We start from the raw sequence: 15626 nt of genomic DNA, 5'->3' as shown, positions 1-15626 counted from the left end.
AACACTAATTGACATATACGTTGTTGTATATTTGTAGCTACCATTCTTATTGTACAATTTTAAATATGCAGAACAGAAAGAGAGAGAGAGAGAGAAAAAATTGGTTTCCTCACCTCGCACTCTAATATGCCTTTAATAGTACTCCATTAATATTGTTGGCTCTGTGACAAATGTTATGTACATCTATTGTAGGTCACTTTGGATAAAATGCACGAATATAGATAAATGCCCAACCTTGGGTTAACAAAATATGGACACAATATATGGACACAAAATACGTTCTTTATAAAGTTGACATCTTAAAAGTGACAACAGAAGAAAACATTTCAATACATTTTTTTTTTTTTAAATGCTCTTAAACAAGGCGAAGTCCCCACGAGCATGATCCTTTCTGCCTTTTACCAATTCTCACTTCTTTTCATCCTTTCTGCCTAGAAGCTGGCCTTCTTGAGATCCTCAGGCAGGACACAACCCTTTTTCCTTGCCCTCTGTTTGCGTTTCTCCACCTTGGCATCTTTGCGTTTCTTAATATTCCTTCTCCGCTTGTCTTGCCTCTTTTGCATCTTCTCCACGACTTGCTGGCTCTTCTGTACCCACTTCTTTTTTTTCTGAGCCTTCCTTTTCTCCTTCTTCTTCAATGATGCACACAAGAGTTCCTCGTTGTCTTTGATTTTCATGCCTTCAGCTTTGTAGAGAACATTGGTCCACCTCATCTTCTCTTCCTCTTTTTTTGCTTTCCCTTCATCCTTCTCTCTAAGCTGCTCCAGGTGAGCTTTCCTCGCCTCAATGCGTGTTAAAAGCTGTTTGTAGTTCTTGCCAGTGAGCGGAGTCAGCGTTCCCTTCACTTTTCTTTTCTTTTTTTTCTCCATCATCTTTGTCCCTTTGTCCACATAGTCTTCTCCCACCTCCATCTTGTTGAAGACTATGAGGCTCTGCTCTTGTTTGGCAGGAGGGCCTGATGTAGAAGTGCTTTGTGATTTCTGATTTGCTGTCTCTTTTTCCTCTTCTCCTGCCTGTAAACCCGCAGCATCTGCTAACTTTTTCATTCGAAACTCTTTTCTTTTCCTCTTCCGACGCTCCCTTTCTTGTTTTCGTCTCTCTCGTTTCTTCTTTATCTCCTCAGAGGAGGGGTCTTTAGGAGGACCCTGGGGAAAAAAAAACAGACTTAAAGGCTTGGCTTAAAAATTCTTTAAGGAATGATATAATAAATGTAACTTTTTCTATTTAATACTTTTACTTAATCTTGTTTTTACAGCAAAAAAGTCATAATTTAGCATTTATGGTCAATTAATTTCTCTGACTCATAAAGTTAAACATGGCATTTTTAAAGGGATAGTTCATCCAAAAAATGTTATTATGTTATCATTTACTCCCCCCTCAACCTGTATGAGTTTTGTTATTCTTTTGAACACAAATAAGATATTCTAAAGAATGAGCCCAAACAAACAGTTTGTCTGACTTCCATAGTATGAAAAATAATAATAATTTGGAAGTTAATGGGGACCAGAAACTTCTTTGGTTACCCACTTTCTTCAAAATATCTTCTCTTGTGTTCCGCAGAAGATCATAAGTGATGACAGAAGTTTTGTTTTTGGGTGAACTATCGTTTAATAAAGTGATTCAGCATCTTAACATTCAAACATTTAACATTCTTTTAACCGAGATCGATTTCAATATTTTAGTCCAACTTGAGCATGTACCTGTCCTCGAGATTCCTCAATCTTCTGGTGAAGTCTCTGACGAAGAATGTCTACAGCATTAAATTCTTTTGATGTCCCACCTAATAGAAATGAATCAGGAAGAATGCAATCACATTTTATTCAACAATAATAAGGCATGCTAGATACACTACTAATCTCGCTTTACAAACTACTTTTTACCTTCAGTCTTCTTTTGTGTCTCTGAAATCCCATTCTGGACAGTTTTTCTCTGAGTTGGAGGTGCTGCAGGCGGAGTGCTCTTTAGGATTGGTTTCTTTTGGTTTGCACTCATGTTATCTCCTTTTGTTGGCGTCTGATTGGTCTTTTGTTTCTTGTTTGAAGGAGCACCATCATTAACCCCACTGCCTTGGTATGGAACTAAAAGGGGAATAAATTAAACTTCAATCATTATATTATATATATACACATTTTACTATTGACTTTAAAAATACAAACTTTGAATGAATAAATAAACCAGCCACACAAATGGCATAACTGCTGCTGGTGTCTGTTCTTTATTCACAGAGTAATTAATATGCAACTTTACCATAGGGTCTATTCTTTGGCTCGTGCTTGTGAGACACGCATACTTTACGGGTCAGCTTCTCTAGGTAATCATACTTCGCAGCGAGGCTGGCCATGTTTCCTATTATAAATAAACGAACAACAAATTAATAAATACAGACATGCATATATGTAAAGTCATCACCAAACAGCTCAAAACAAAATAACGAGTTCTGCGAAACCTAAGCAGTATTTTAGGACAACAATACCAAATATGTTAATCAATACATTTAATAAACGTGCCACTATTCGTTTGACTTGTACGGTATATTTACCTTACCTCGCTCAATCAAAAACTTCAGTCGAAACTGTTGTGGTGCGTTTCATCAGCTGAGAATGCTATAAAGGGATCCTTCGGATAAAACCCTTGAAATGTATACAATATACAATATCCCTTATAACCTCGCCAAACACAAATTCAGAAACATGCCCCGCGTGTGTACGATCTCACGCATGCGCAGGAATGGGTCGGATTCCCCGGAAAGGGTTACATTGAAAACATTCCCCCGAGTGCTCAGGGCATGTTATGACCTGCAGTTGCTGTTTAGATTATAACAATTTCAGATAATATGAGTAGTTTCAGATTAATGCTGATGCGCTCTAATAGCGCATCTAAAATAATCCGAGGCTACGTAAATTCATTTTAATTTCCCCCTCATAAAGCGATCCTTAAATAAAGTTTTTCATTTTTTATCTAAATGTTTTTTGTCAGACTCTCACTCTTTGACAGCTCGACTGTGTTTTCTTTTTTCTTTTCTCAGAACATCGTCTCACCCTATTGGTGACACGACAGGGTGTTTTCAGTCGTCAGGATGCTCCAGTGCTCCGGTGTAATTCTGTTCAGCTTGCTCATTACTATATTCTTGATTATTGACTAAACTCACTACAATACCATTAAAAACTCTGAGGTCAGTAATAAGTCTCTTATTCTCACCAGGGCTGCATGTGTTTAATCAAAACACAATTAATTTTAATAATGAGGAATATTATTAAAATAATTTTTTAACCTGTTAACTGTCACTCACATTTTTGAACATAGACTTGAAAATGCATGAAGCAAACCTAATTTTTTTAATACATATAATTCATGTCTGAAAACATTTTGTAACATGATTTTGATGTAACATTTTCATGGTAATGTAATGTTTGAATTTAAAACGGGTTTCATAGCATGAATTTTGTGTTTGTAAGTTTTCAAGTGATGCATAATTTCTGATGATTTCTAAAGTGTGATCGAGAAAAAGGCAACAAAGAAGACTTTTTTTTTTGACAAAGGTCAGAACTCCTGTGATGATGTATGTTTTATTGGTGCACTCTTGCCATAGATTAATCAATTACTTTTCCTACATAATTGTTTAACAAAAAATATTGGTAAAATATCTATTTAGGAGTCTTAGACCTTTCTAATGATATATAGTTAGTCATGACCCCAAGGGGCCGGGTGACAGTTAACAGGTGAATATATATTTAATTTTAATGTAATTTAATCATGTAATGGCAAAGCTGAATTTTCAGCAGCCATTTCTCCAGTTTTCAGTGTCACGATCGTTCCAAAATCATTCAAATATTTCTTGTAATTATGATCAACAAAATGTCAATGTTAGACTGTAACACTGCATCCATGCTGAATAAAATTATAATTTTTGTAATAATAATAAAATGCTGACCCCAAATTTTTTAATAGTAGTATAAAATAATTTTTTTCCTATAGGTAATCTAGCCAGGTATAGTCAACGGTCAAGTTCCACTGTTGCGGGAACAGAGAAAGGAGAAGACTCCTTCCTGAAGTGGCTTCTCTTGTTAATACCGGTCACATGGAACATGGCAGGTAACGGCATGAGCTTGGTGTTTATCTGATAAAAAACACAATTTAAACAGCTATTAGCTGTTTGTGAAAAGCATTTCATTTGATCTTGTAGTTGAAATGCAGAAAGTGGAAGTTGGAGTTGATCCGTGAACTTCAGAGCCTATCCCACTTCCTGCAGAGTGAGTCTCTTTCCAAATCTATGTGCCATAATCTATAATATCTAGTGTTTGTAAGATTACACGTTTTGATGAAATGGTGATGTAATCTGTGTTTGACAGTCCTATGGAAATCAGCTGGAGTACAGTCGAGTAAAGATGCGAGGACACTTTGACCACTCTAAAGAGCTGTATGTCCTGCCTGCTCCCCTGTGGACCCTGAGAGAGGGGCAGGCAGGATTTCCTCCAGCGGGGAGAGTGGAGCTAATGTCATTACACCATTCTACTGTACTAATCTAGGGTACAAACACACACAATTTGAATTCCATACACTTGCTTTGCACTCTGATCTGGCTTTCTGGATCAAATTATTAGGATCACTATCTTGGTGAACAGAGGTTATGTACCAAAAGATAAAATCAGACCATAAACTAGAATGAAAAGGCAGATAAACTTTCTTCCTTTCTTTTGAATCAAATCCAGGTGTAAACATTATCAACAGACGAGCTTGCTTTATTCATTTTCTCAACCTTTTTGAATAATTAAGAGGTGTTTATATTTTCTAAAAGGTGACTGAAGTGTTGGATCTTGTTGGTATGATGCGTTTAACTGAGCAGAGGAAACCATTTGTCCCTAAACAATAATGTGGAAGTGAATAGGTTGCACTCCCGTGACCTGGAGGCCGTGGCGAAGGTCACTGGTGCTGAGGAAATCTTCATTGATGCTGTGCTTGGTTATAACTGCTCTTAATACTAATGTTTGGTGATTGTAATGGTGTACAAAGCTATAAAAAGTTTTGATTAGAAAAGTGCACAAATCTGTTAGAATCTCTTTTTTTTATTCAGACAACACAATACCTGGTGGGTCAATAGGAGAGCAGACAAGAGTAACCTTGAAGAATGAACACATGCAATATGTCATCACATGGTTTGATTAACTTTGCTAATCCATTTTCATACCTTAACAGAATTGGTTTTTAATATTTACAGGCGTTGCATGTATTAAAGTATAAAAGAAAAGTTAGCTTGTAATCTTAACAATGACTTTGAAGTTAACGGTTCATTTTTCTTTTAGGTATGGATTATGTGCTGCTACCTCCTACATGTGGTTTGTAAAATTCATTAAGCGCATTGCTTTATGAGATTTATTCAGCACTTTGACCTCATGGAATATATTTAATATTACGTTTAACTCTGTACTGGTAATAAAACCATGGATTTGTTTAAAACAAGTGTTTGTACAATTACTTGGATACTAAAGTTGCACAGTGAAATCTAGCCTCTAGAACAAGGGTTCTCAATCAGGAGGCCACAGAATGAAAAGAGTTAAGAAATTCTACAAAAGGAAATAATTTTCCAAAATCAGATATTTTTGAAAAATACATAGGAGGCCAGATCAGAATCTCACATTTTAAACCAAAAAATAAGTGGCTTTAAATAGTTGTTACATTTTTTAAATGTGTGAGTGAAAGTTTTAGAACCCAGCTGGTTTCATTTAAATTTCATTAATAGTAAAGTTTGGAAAACTGACAGTCTCTTAATTGTTTTAACTCTTATAGACTTCTCTAAATGTTTAGAAATGTTTTCTAATTGCATGCATTGGCTTAGATTTACAAATTTTAAAGAACCATTCAAACTCCAGTCACTTTGTGAGATCATTATTTATTAAACAAGACAGGAGCTCAACCCAGTTTAGTGGCCAGCTCCTTGGCCTTTGCCCTCTCGATTTTAGCAATGCGAGCAGTTGACTTGTGACCCAGGACATTGCCTCCCCAGTGGCGACGGATCTGAAGACAATGGAAATGGAAGAAACAAACATTAGATATACATTAAGACATCAATTAGGAGAATGTATAAAAGTTAGGCTAACTGAAGCAATGTCATCAAAATGTGAACTGATCAGCACTACAGCCAATAAACTGACCTCCTCATATCGGTCATTGTAGTTGGTCTTGATGGCCTCCACCAACTTAGCAAGAGCTGCTTTGTCTTCGCTGAAGATGGGTGAAGAAAAACAAGGTTAGCCACAAAATGTCTCATCTCTGTAATGGCCAAATTACAAATCAACTGCAAATCATTTTGCTCAGGGTTAAAAAGCTCATTTGTAACCACACGGTTGTTCAGTTGAAGAAATTCATACATCATAGCCTAATGATGTGCAGCACAAAAAAAAAAAAAAAAAAAAAAAAAGTTTTACTTACGGGTTGGTCTGTGTAAAGGCAACAGAGGTACAGGTCTTTCTGTGCACCAGTTTGCCAAGTCTGGCCTTGCCCTTTACAATGCAGTATGGGACACCCATCTTACGGCACAGAGCAGGCAAGAACACCACGAGCTACAAAAGAACAATCATCAATCACTTAATTCAGCAGTCTGATATAATGACACAAAACAAAAGCAGAACAGTTCTGAAAAGTTACAGAAATGCTCCAGTAAGTGGTTGTTGCTCAGGGTTAAAAAGCTCGTATTTTTGATCTTCAGTTTGAATTCAGGTGAAGAAATTCAAGACATCATTGCAGACAACCATAACAAGATTTCTGTATCCTGTAGAAAACCCTCACCTCAATGGGATCCACATCGTGAGCAATAATGACCAGCTGTGCCTTCTTGCTCTCCACTAGTGTGGTTACAGTGTTCACACCTGAGAAGGAACAAGTGTTAACACATGTTTAGACTCATTTCCAAATCAAACGAAACGCAGGAGGGTAGTCAAATATTGTCCTGGACAAAGGATGGGCCTGAGAGTCAAAAAGGTTGAGATCAATGGAAAAATGCAACTTGCAACTCCAGAAAGGTGTCTTCAAGGAAAAAGACAGACACTAAAAACACCCACCTGCGCGGAGGACTGGTGGTCTCTTGGTGGGCACGTCGCCCTTTCCAGCAGCCTTCTGTTCAGCACGAGCCAGCAGTCTCTGTTTCTTCTCCTGCTTGGTCTCGGGCCTGTACTTGTGGGCCAGCTTGAACAGCTGGGTAGCTTCAAGAAGATTTCAGAGTTAAGAGTAACACAGCCAAAATTAGCTTTTTAATTCCAGCACCAATGTCAAGACCAAATTAACATTGAAAACTTCACTAAAGTCATCACTAATTTTACAGTACAATCCAAGCGGAATTAAACCGCAATAATATAAAACAGTGCATCAGTGATCTTGGTGGAAATTGTCCGCATTGACTATTCAGATAGCAAATATTCTTTCACATCATCTGCACATTCACAAATGCCTAAATTAAGAGGTTGACCGATATTTTCAACAATTGAATCATAACTGATTATTACGGTAATGTTCAAGTCAGTGTTCATTATCCAATTAAGTGCAACACTTTTACAATCAAGTTTTTGTTCAGGTTATCGATTTAAAACTCACCATTGATTCATTATCAGTTGACCTCTACAAGCATTGTTGTATGAACAGCACCAGAAAGTCAAGAGACTCTAGTTGAGTGAATAACTTACCGGTCTGGCGGTCCAGAGCCTGGGTGAACTGGTTGATCGCAGGGGGAACCTTCAAACGCTTGTAGAGAATGGCCCGCTGGCGCTGCAGTCGGACGTACCGTGGCCATTTCACGAACCTTGTCAGATCCCTCTTTGGCTGGATGTCCTGACCTGGAGATTAAAGTGCATGACTTTAAAGTACATTAGGGTCAACAAACTGCAAGTTGGTTTCCAGACAAAAAATGTGCATCAGCGATCTTGGTGGAAGATTGTCTGCAATGCTGTTAAGATAGCAAATATTAATTACATCATCTGCACTTTTTTTTTTCTTTGACAATCTCATTCTCATCTGTGGTCTGGTTGTTACTCACCAATGCCAAAGTTTTTGGGCCTCTTCTCAAACAGGGGATTCACAACTTTCTTGGCCTCATGCTTCTTGGCCACTGAAGGGGCTGGTGCCACCTTCTTCCCCTTACCCTTTTTTCCCTTAGGCTGTGGAGAGATGCACAATACTTCATGAGTTCATCATCCTAAATGACCAGAAAGATGAAAAGAAAACCGTTTTTTTGGTGCTAATGCTCAGTTTTGAAAAGATGTATTCTTCAAAAAGAGTTCAGGTGAAGAAATTCAAGACATCATTGCACAAACCAAAAAAAAAGAAACCCTACCAAAAAAAAAAAAACATACATACATATACAAACACACATATATATATATATATATATATATATATATATATATAATAAACAAAACTTGGTGTGACATGCGTTGCAGCAACTTAAGACGGTTTAGCATCTCAGATAAACAAGGTTACTCGACGTATTTTCAGTAATTATAAATACTTTTTAAACTGACCAAAAGGTGTACAATAGTGTACAATACAGCGACACTTGTGTGTTTAATAACCACCGGCGGGCCAAACTCAATTCATTTTGGCCTACAAATAGGTTAGCATTCGCGTTGAAACCCATGGTCAAGTTTTCATAATAAACATCTTATAAAAATAAATATATAATCAAGAGAGTTTGCATTAAACCCACAGGTAATAATCCTTCAAGGCTCCCGGTCTAATGGCGAGCATCTCGAGGCGTCAACGCTGACAGTAAGCGGACACTACACAGCTCACAATTCTTTCAATTCTTCATCTAAATACTTAATTGTTGCAATTTTCGTTCAGAGAGCAAGCATTGGTGCTTTACTTTATATAACCGATATTTTAGGAGTCCTAGAACACATTACAAAGCACGATGCTTAAGGATTTAAAAAAAGCAAAGGCATCACAGTCAAAATCATCGCACACTCACCATGTTGGTTCAGACGGAAAGGAAGAAGAAGGGGATTGTGGGAAATATAACTACCGCGACATTTGGTTGTGACATCATCTGTACGCGACAGAACAAATGCGGGAGGCTCATGTTTATTTGAAGAGATATTCAGAGTGATTGCAGTGAGTAACAATTTTAATTAACTTTATTCTAATTTATAATAACAACAACAGTTATTTAAAGTTTATAACTTCATTAATTATTCATGCGGGGTGTTGTAACAGAAACCCGCACGCGGTGTTTAGGAAAGTTTTAGCGTGTGAGAGAGAAGCAAAATGTCGAATGGTAACGCAAACGCATTAATTTGGGTTTTATTTTTGTTTTCGCTTTTAGGCATTCGTTAAATTGACATTTTCACAGGCGGTTACTTAAAAGCTGCTTCGCCGTATCGAGCTACGTTTATACGGACTTTATAAATATACAAATAATAACGGCGTTTACAAAACTTTAACGTTAGAGTGAAATAAAAGCTGACTAATTGTAACCTAGGATTAATTATTGCTAAATCACTTACACTACGAAGCAGTGGTTTCCAATCCTGGTCCTGGAGAACCCCTCAACACTGCACGTTTTTGATGTCTCTCTTATCTGACACACACACACACATTTGAGGTCTTGGAGTCTTGACTGATGAGTTGAATCAGGTGTGTTTGAATAGGGAGACATCTAAAACAGGATTGGGAAACACTGCTATAAAGTATCAACCAGTATTAATAAAAACCTTTTACAAATAAGTCTGTGGCTGCAGTTAGGGGTCAGAAGTGAATCAGTGGCTGTTAATTAAATGTATTATGTAGCTGTTAATGTGAAAACGTTTTGCAGTTCTAACATTAAAGTTTTGTTTGTGACCCTTTAGCACTGAGTCAAGTGTGACTGAAGAGCGCTGTGATGGCCACACAGAGAGTTCTCCCACAAAGCAAAGAAACTCTTCTGCAGAACTACAATAAGAGACTTAAAGATGACATCAGGTCAATTCTAGACAATTTCACCGAAATAATCAAAACAGCAAAGGTGTGTTGATGTGCATTTTGCTATGACCTTGTGACATTCATTATCAGTATAATTTGACGGTAACCTGGTCATCTCATCTGTCAGGTGGAAGATGAGACTCAGGTTTCCAGGGCAACACAAGCTGAGCAGGATCACTATGAAATGCACGTTCGAGCTGCCAACATTGTAAGATCTACAGTTATAGTATGATAATGAATGGACATATTAGACTTTGATGGCATTTCCATGTTAATGTGTCTTAGGTACGTGCAGGAGAGTCTCTCATGAAACTTGTCTCAGACCTGAAGCAGTTCCTCATCCTGAATGACTTCCCTTCTGTCAACGAGGCCATCAGTCTCCGCAACCAGCAGCTGCGCACGCTGCAGGAAGAGTGCGACAAGAAGCTCATCTCCCTGCGTGATGAGATTGCCATCGACCTGTATGAGCTCGAGGAAGAGTATTACTCCTCCAGGTACAAATAGACCAGTGATCCCAAACGTGTGCAGTCACATCTGCCTTCCCTTGCTTACCAAATGTGATGCATATGTGCATCATAAGTACATAACACATGGAGCCAAAGGTATTTTTTACTTGCACAACCAATTATAGGCTCTGACCGGTTTTCATTTTACTAAAATATCATGGCCTAAGCATGTTAGTTTGCTATTTGTTTGAATTAAACCATGCCATTTTTGTCCTCCATACATAGTCATATCATACCATTGTGCCTTAAGACTAATGAAAGAGTACATTCTCCTTTTGACCCAGTTCAGTTACATAGTAAGATCATTTAGAAACTGTTTGGCCCTTGCGCTTTATTCATCTTGTCATAATTATTAAAAGCCAGACATATCTTTTTCTGCTATGCTTATAATATAGCAAACATACAGAAAAACCATATATTCATGTTGTAGTCGCACCCAAGACGTTATCAAGCACTTTCAGTATAACTGATTTTGCACAAGAAAACCCATCTGTTATGCAAAAGTGCCTTTAAATATTTCCCATCCAGGTGCCTTAAATCATTATGTTTTAGAAGATTTACTTGCAATTAGGATGTGTACATAAGGTAGTCTTGTTAGAGATGCTGTTTGGGTTTAATTTTAATAGAGGTTAATATGATATTCAGAGATTTTAAATCTATTCATGCTGTCTTTGAAGCACACCAGTATAAAGATTAGTAGTTATATGAGAAGAGACATTTTGGAAATAATTCTGGAAATAATCTACATTTTTTAAAGAAAAACGTACATGTGAATCTAAATTTGAAATTAGACTGAGCACATTAATTTTGATGCCTGTACTGATGAGCTGCAAAATTCAAAGCACTTTAGAATTTTTGAAAAAAGAATGTAGTGTTCTGTGCGTATTGTAAAAATTAAAGAACCATATCAATTAGCTTAGGGGAAGAAAATCATTCAAGAAACAGGTTTTTTTTTTTTTGGGGGGGGGGGGGGGGTCACCATATACGGTAACCATAAGTGCAGTGATTTTTTTTTCTTCTCTCTGTTAAATCAATCAAACTTTTGTGTAAACTGGGAAAATATTTAGCTTAAAGTGGCATATGTGTCATGTTTAAAATGTAATATTTATCATTTATGGAGTGTTTGAAATTGCACTAGACTGTGTTTTTTCTTTGTGGTGACATTTTAAGTAGAAACAGTGTTGGTCACATTAGTACCTGTTCAAAATATGTCAGAATATTTGTCAGTTTTTTCACAAACCAACTGGTCATTTCAAATTTCATAAATAAACCAAAGATAAAATAGAGCACATTTAGTGTCTGATCTATTATTTGCTCATTTCTGATTTGGAATTTATCTTCCGCCTCTGCTGAGTGCATAATCTAAATTCTCTACTGCTTACAGCCTTTTGCTTTTCATCTGTTGAGCAGTTTTATTATTTGACTCTACACTTATCTTTTCAATGTATAGAAAGACAGCAAACAGAAGAATAATGTCATGAGACCACACAGTTCCAGACATGTCGGTAGCAATGCTTTTCACAACTTCCTTTCCCTGCTTGTGCTTACTTTCCCGGTTTTTCATATGTTGTGTGAGTTTGTTTTGTAATGAGTGAATGAATGTTCAGCATTATTCATACATACTCCTAATGGATTATTGGGTGTTTTTAGGCAGAAGTGGACCGAAGAAATGTTCGTTTTTGTGTAACGTGTGTGTGTGTATAACATTTCTAGCTGTGGACAGTGGGATGGTGTTGAGTTGCCACTTTGTGAGGCCTTTCATCGGCAGGACATTTGGGGGTCCCCTGAGACGACCTCTGACCCCTCGTGTGCCAACCCAGAGGATACAGACCACTTGGGGACCCAGGAGTCCATACAGTGCAACTTAAACAGCCACGGCAGCAGCACTAGTGAGCAGTCATGAAATACCGGTGGCCTCCTTCATTGACCAGTTAGATTACACATTTATGCAATTTGCCATTATAATAAGCTCCATCTTAAACCTCCAGCTGCAGACTGCAAGTCTAGTCTACTACTTGAATTAATTATGTGATTTTGTCCTGCAAAAGTGACACTGAATTAATGCTGAGAACATTTCTATGAATAGTATTTTAGTTGGGTAACTCGCTACATTGGAATAAAGAAGTGTTTGTCTTTGAGTCTGTTTATTGGCTAAATGTAATGTCTCTTTGAGCAGAATTACAACTATGCTATACTTTCATTGTAGTTGTGCAAAAGATACAAGTTAGGTTATTTAACAACTTCAAGCAAGTGGTGTTTTGGATATTAAAATGAGACTTTTCTGCATACATTTGGAATAAATCTAGCTCCTCTATTTAAGTAACAAAACAAGTTGTTAAATTTCATTTTATGTTTCATAGTATATGTGCAATGTAATGCTCTTCCAAATGTGACTGCCAAGAAACTGTTTTTCTTTTATTATTATTATTTATTTTTTTTACATTTATATATTTTTATTGCTGTGCTACCTTAGGAAAACCTTTCCATTTTAAGTAATTAAAAGACATCCAAGCAATAACTAAGAGGAAAGGAAATATGTTGTAACTCTAATAGAGGTTGTAATATTACTTTATTTCATTAGCAAAGTCTGTAGAATAAAAATAACCTTTAATAAAACAATGACGTTTTATTCATATAAAGTGATAAATCAATTCTAGACTGTTGCACAAGCTGAAACACAAATCTTAATGTATTAACATGGTGAACGGTACATTATTATGAAAACAAAATGTTCTTCTATTTTCATAAAGTTAGCAAAGAGGACCAATGTTTTGGGGGGAGTTTTTTTTTTTTTGTAAAATGTTTGACTTCATATAACTATGAACACATTTTTGAATACAGTAAAAAATATTTACATCTCTAATTCTACAGGGGAAAAAAACTACAGGAAAGAAAACAAGTGTCTGATTAGGTGACTGTGTAGCGAAGGTGGAGGATTAGTATCGTCGGTTCATCTTCTTGAATCTCTCATAGTGGTAGTCATCTGTGGCCTTCTCATTATTCGGCCTCTTGCGGTAATTGGGTGGTGAAGCTGGAGAATGAGAAGAGGTTTAAACATTAATATAAATCCAACAAATGCAGTTCTATGTATTCTTTTTAGCAAAATAAGATATGATCTTACGCTCAGGTACTGGCTTCTCGATGTCTCCTACTCGTAGCGGCTTGGCTTTGGGTTCTTCTCTGTGTCGTCTCTGAGGAGCGTTTACATCCTCACGATAGACTTGAAGGAAAAAAATATACAGAAAATTACTTAAACCTTTGTCCTTAAGGGAAGAAAGTAAATAATTATGAAGACGAAATTCCTTGATTCATGAGTACTAAGCACATGACCTTAAAATACAAAGTGCTGGTAGTTCAGATATACTTGTGCACTTACATCGATTATGCTGGACATAATTCACAGCGATGTTAGTGGGAACAAAGGAGGTCCCGCTGTCCTTCTTTTTATTCCTCTGCTCAGCAAGCAGCTTTGCTTTGGCTTCTTCTGTACTGATGATGTTCTTTATTTTTGCACTGATAAGAAAGGGGAAAGGGGTTTTAAAGCTGAAATCCATTGCTAGGTGGAGTATAAAGAAATATCTCGGATGTGAGCAAAGGGAAATGTCTGAAATGAATTCGTTTTGGTCTTTACTTACTCTATCCCCAGATCCACCTCTGGAATTCCACTCAGCATCTGATTGGACAACATCTCTTCTGTCTTTTTGGCAGAACTGACGCGGATGTTCTCTGGAAGCTCATAAAGAAGGTCCTCTGGATTCTTCACCTTCACTTTCTGCTCTTCCGCCTCCACCATGCCTTTCTTTTTCTTTAATTCGGTCTCAATGTACTTCATCCTGAATTAAAAAAAAAAAAAAAAAACATTGAAGGAGAGAGAAGATGTAAACATTTAAATGCAGGCAAAATTTACCAAAAACAAGTATCATGTAGAATACAGATCGTTTGCGTGGATACATGCACTTACATGTCTGCATCTTCATCTCGTCTGTTAGTCTCAGCAGAAAAGGAGGTACCAAGATTCAGGTCGTTTTCATCTGCTGTCCTATAGTGCATAAGAAATGTTAATAATTTCACTTTTAAAATACAGAAACATAAACTTTATATAAACAGCAAACATGGCTCCATAATATCACTGACATGTCTCGATTTCTGTCTTTCACTTTCTTCATGTCAACAACACCTCCAGTCTTCAGTTTAAATGGGTCGTCCTAATGCACAAAACACGGAGTGACCATATTTAACCACTTAAATCATACATTTACTGTAACACTGCAAGACCTTCACTGTAATACAAAATGTAGTTTGCTTTAAAAAAAAAAAGTACCTCAAGCTCAGCCTCCAAAGGAAGCTTCTCTCCTACAAGTAACGTAGCAATGCTGGAGGAGCAGAATGTATACATTAATTACAATTATTAATTATATACATTAGTTAAAACTTGGAAATTGCACACTGTAAAACGAACACATGTACAAAACGTTTAAAGACGATTATATTCGTATAAAAATGAGACTTGTGACCAACCTTACTCCATGCTGCCTTTTTCGTAAACTTTGAAGCTCCTTAGCTTCATCCACTTTGGACCTTAGAAAATATGTTTGAATTTAACATTGTTACATATATTCTCACATATAAACAGGCGTCTGAATGTGGCCTCTGAATAAATTTAGTATTTAACGTTACATACTTTTCTATATAACGTTACGGACATATTACTCTTTTTGGCCTAAAAGTGAAAATATATCTACGTTACCTGACCACGGCTTTTGTCTCATCATCTTCCTCGTCGGATGAATCATCCTTCCTCCTCCTAAAATTCTTACCTGGGGGCATGATTTCCAAAAGCGTTGAATTATTTAATGTTTATTTTACACCTTAACACGACTGTACGCAACGTCGGCGGTCTGTGTTTATGGACGGACCGCTTTCCTCACATTTCGCGAAACTTCCGCTGACGTCACAATGACGGTTTTACCAGCTGATCTGAGGTCAGCTCTTCTGTTTTCCATACAAGCGTTTAACGGTGTAAAGCGACTAATAGGGATGAAGATGCTGGTTCAAGATCAGCTATTTATATGACAAATAGAAAAAAAAACTAAGGAAAAAACCCCTCTCAGAAATATCAACTCCTAAATCAAGCAGCATGTAAACTGTATAAGTTTAAGTAAATTAAAAATAGTT

General features: G+C 36.9%; 5 protein-coding genes and 5 non-coding genes across 13 annotated transcripts; 2 read left to right on the top strand and 8 right to left on the bottom strand.

The window, feature by feature from the left end:
- Positions 1 to 262: 262 nt before the first annotated feature.
- surf6 (surfeit 6) lies at positions 263 to 2772 on the bottom strand. Of its 2 annotated transcripts, none has more exons than XM_052557236.1 (5): positions 2540 to 2772; positions 2248 to 2346; positions 1881 to 2078; positions 1701 to 1780; positions 263 to 1145 (listed from the first exon to the last, which is right to left on the bottom strand). In XM_052557236.1, exons 2-5 carry the CDS (start codon positions 2339 to 2341, stop codon positions 432 to 434), a joined length of 1086 nt encoding a protein of 361 aa, XP_052413196.1. In that variant the 5' UTR covers positions 2342 to 2346; positions 2540 to 2772; the 3' UTR covers positions 263 to 431. The 2 variants fall into 2 exon arrangements, with proteins under 2 accessions (XP_052413196.1, XP_052413195.1); XM_052557235.1 differs by having other exon boundaries at positions 2545 to 2771.
- LOC127958194 (surfeit locus protein 1) lies at positions 2691 to 5451 on the top strand. Its single transcript, XM_052556985.1, is given in 9 exon segments — positions 2691 to 2731; positions 3026 to 3045; positions 3976 to 4078; positions 4080 to 4092; positions 4184 to 4223; positions 4226 to 4250; positions 4350 to 4360; positions 4363 to 4428; positions 4431 to 5451. Coding segments are annotated over 9 exon segments (507 nt in total). The 3' UTR covers positions 4619 to 5451.
- A 416-nt stretch (positions 5452 to 5867) lies between these two features.
- On the bottom strand, positions 5868 to 9021 carry rpl7a (ribosomal protein L7a). The gene is made up of 8 exons (XM_052557238.1): positions 8957 to 9021; positions 8024 to 8144; positions 7674 to 7823; positions 7056 to 7196; positions 6784 to 6863; positions 6427 to 6557; positions 6150 to 6219; positions 5868 to 6012 (listed from the first exon to the last, which is right to left on the bottom strand). Exons 1-8 carry the CDS (start codon positions 8957 to 8959, stop codon positions 5908 to 5910), a joined length of 801 nt encoding a protein of 266 aa, XP_052413198.1. The 5' UTR covers positions 8960 to 9021; the 3' UTR covers positions 5868 to 5907.
- On the bottom strand, positions 6304 to 6375 carry LOC127958924 (small nucleolar RNA SNORD36). The gene has a single exon (XR_008154178.1). It is a non-coding gene; the product is annotated as a small nucleolar RNA SNORD36 (small nucleolar RNA).
- On the bottom strand, positions 6665 to 6741 carry LOC127958923 (small nucleolar RNA SNORD36). Its single transcript, XR_008154177.1, has one exon. It is a non-coding gene; the product is annotated as a small nucleolar RNA SNORD36 (small nucleolar RNA).
- Positions 7356 to 7428, bottom strand: LOC127958926 (small nucleolar RNA SNORD24). Its single transcript, XR_008154180.1, has one exon. It is a non-coding gene; the product is annotated as a small nucleolar RNA SNORD24 (small nucleolar RNA).
- On the bottom strand, positions 7898 to 7969 carry LOC127958928 (small nucleolar RNA SNORD24). The gene has a single exon (XR_008154181.1). It is a non-coding gene; the product is annotated as a small nucleolar RNA SNORD24 (small nucleolar RNA).
- Positions 8227 to 8296, bottom strand: LOC127958925 (small nucleolar RNA SNORD36). Its single transcript, XR_008154179.1, has one exon. It is a non-coding gene; the product is annotated as a small nucleolar RNA SNORD36 (small nucleolar RNA).
- On the top strand, positions 8986 to 12707 carry med22 (mediator complex subunit 22). 3 transcript variants are annotated; one of them, XM_052557239.1, is made up of 5 exons: positions 8986 to 9099; positions 9834 to 9988; positions 10073 to 10153; positions 10231 to 10439; positions 12165 to 12707. In XM_052557239.1, exons 2-5 carry the CDS (start codon positions 9866 to 9868, stop codon positions 12352 to 12354), a joined length of 603 nt encoding a protein of 200 aa, XP_052413199.1. In that variant the 5' UTR covers positions 8986 to 9099; positions 9834 to 9865; the 3' UTR covers positions 12355 to 12707. The 3 variants fall into 3 exon arrangements, with proteins under 3 accessions (XP_052413199.1, XP_052413201.1, XP_052413200.1); XM_052557240.1 differs by lacking the exon at positions 8986 to 9099 and adding an exon at positions 9121 to 9262; XM_052557241.1 differs by lacking the exon at positions 12165 to 12707 and having other exon boundaries at positions 10231 to 11737.
- Positions 12708 to 13003: 296 nt separating this feature from the next.
- On the bottom strand, positions 13004 to 15348 carry cb5h9orf78 (chromosome B5 C9orf78 homolog). Its single transcript, XM_052557237.1, has 9 exons — positions 15199 to 15348; positions 14970 to 15029; positions 14773 to 14824; positions 14586 to 14656; positions 14413 to 14490; positions 14087 to 14284; positions 13828 to 13964; positions 13573 to 13671; positions 13004 to 13482 (listed from the first exon to the last, which is right to left on the bottom strand). Exons 1-9 carry the CDS (start codon positions 15276 to 15278, stop codon positions 13388 to 13390), a joined length of 870 nt encoding a protein of 289 aa, XP_052413197.1. The 5' UTR covers positions 15279 to 15348; the 3' UTR covers positions 13004 to 13387.
- Between the last annotated feature and the right edge of the window lie 278 nt (positions 15349 to 15626).

Source organism: Carassius gibelio, chromosome B5 (assembly GCF_023724105.1).
Source record: "Carassius gibelio isolate Cgi1373 ecotype wild population from Czech Republic chromosome B5, carGib1.2-hapl.c, whole genome shotgun sequence".
Taxonomy (NCBI): Eukaryota; Metazoa; Chordata; class Actinopteri; order Cypriniformes; family Cyprinidae; genus Carassius; species Carassius gibelio.
This window is presented reverse-complemented; position numbering and strand designations above follow the sequence as displayed.

Excerpts from the sequence above, each read along its gene's own strand:
- med22 (XM_052557239.1), top strand. The coding sequence starts at position 9,866 with ATGGCCACACAGAGAGTTCTCCCACAAAGCAAAGAAACTCTTCTGCAG. Across the intron at positions 9,989-10,072 it reads AAATAATCAAAACAGCAAAG|GTGGAAGATGAGACTCAGGT; the intron begins GTGTGTTGATGT and ends CTCATCTGTCAG. Across the intron at positions 10,440-12,164 it reads GAAGAGTATTACTCCTCCAG|CTGTGGACAGTGGGATGGTG; the intron begins GTACAAATAGAC and ends TAACATTTCTAG.
- rpl7a (XM_052557238.1), bottom strand. Across the intron at positions 7,197-7,673 it reads GGCTCTGGACCGCCAGACCG|CTACCCAGCTGTTCAAGCTG; the intron begins GTAAGTTATTCA and ends ATCTTCTTGAAG. Across the intron at positions 6,013-6,149 it reads ACAATGACCGATATGAGGAG|ATCCGTCGCCACTGGGGAGG; the intron begins GTCAGTTTATTG and ends CATTGTCTTCAG.
- surf6 (XM_052557236.1), bottom strand. The coding sequence starts at position 2,341 with ATGGCCAGCCTCGCTGCGAAGTATGATTACCTAGAGAAGCTGACCCGT. Across the intron at positions 2,079-2,247 it reads GCCAAAGAATAGACCCTATG|TTCCATACCAAGGCAGTGGG; the intron begins GTAAAGTTGCAT and ends TTCCCCTTTTAG. Across the intron at positions 1,146-1,700 it reads TTGAGGAATCTCGAGGACAG|GGTCCTCCTAAAGACCCCTC; the intron begins GTACATGCTCAA and ends TTTTTTCCCCAG.
- cb5h9orf78 (XM_052557237.1), bottom strand. The coding sequence starts at position 15,278 with ATGCCCCCAGGTAAGAATTTTAGGAGGAGGAAGGATGATTCATCCGAC. Across the intron at positions 14,491-14,585 it reads AAAGACAGAAATCGAGACAT|GACAGCAGATGAAAACGACC; the intron begins GTCAGTGATATT and ends TATGCACTATAG. Across the intron at positions 14,285-14,412 it reads CGAGATGAAGATGCAGACAT|GATGAAGTACATTGAGACCG; the intron begins GTAAGTGCATGT and ends TTTTTAATTCAG.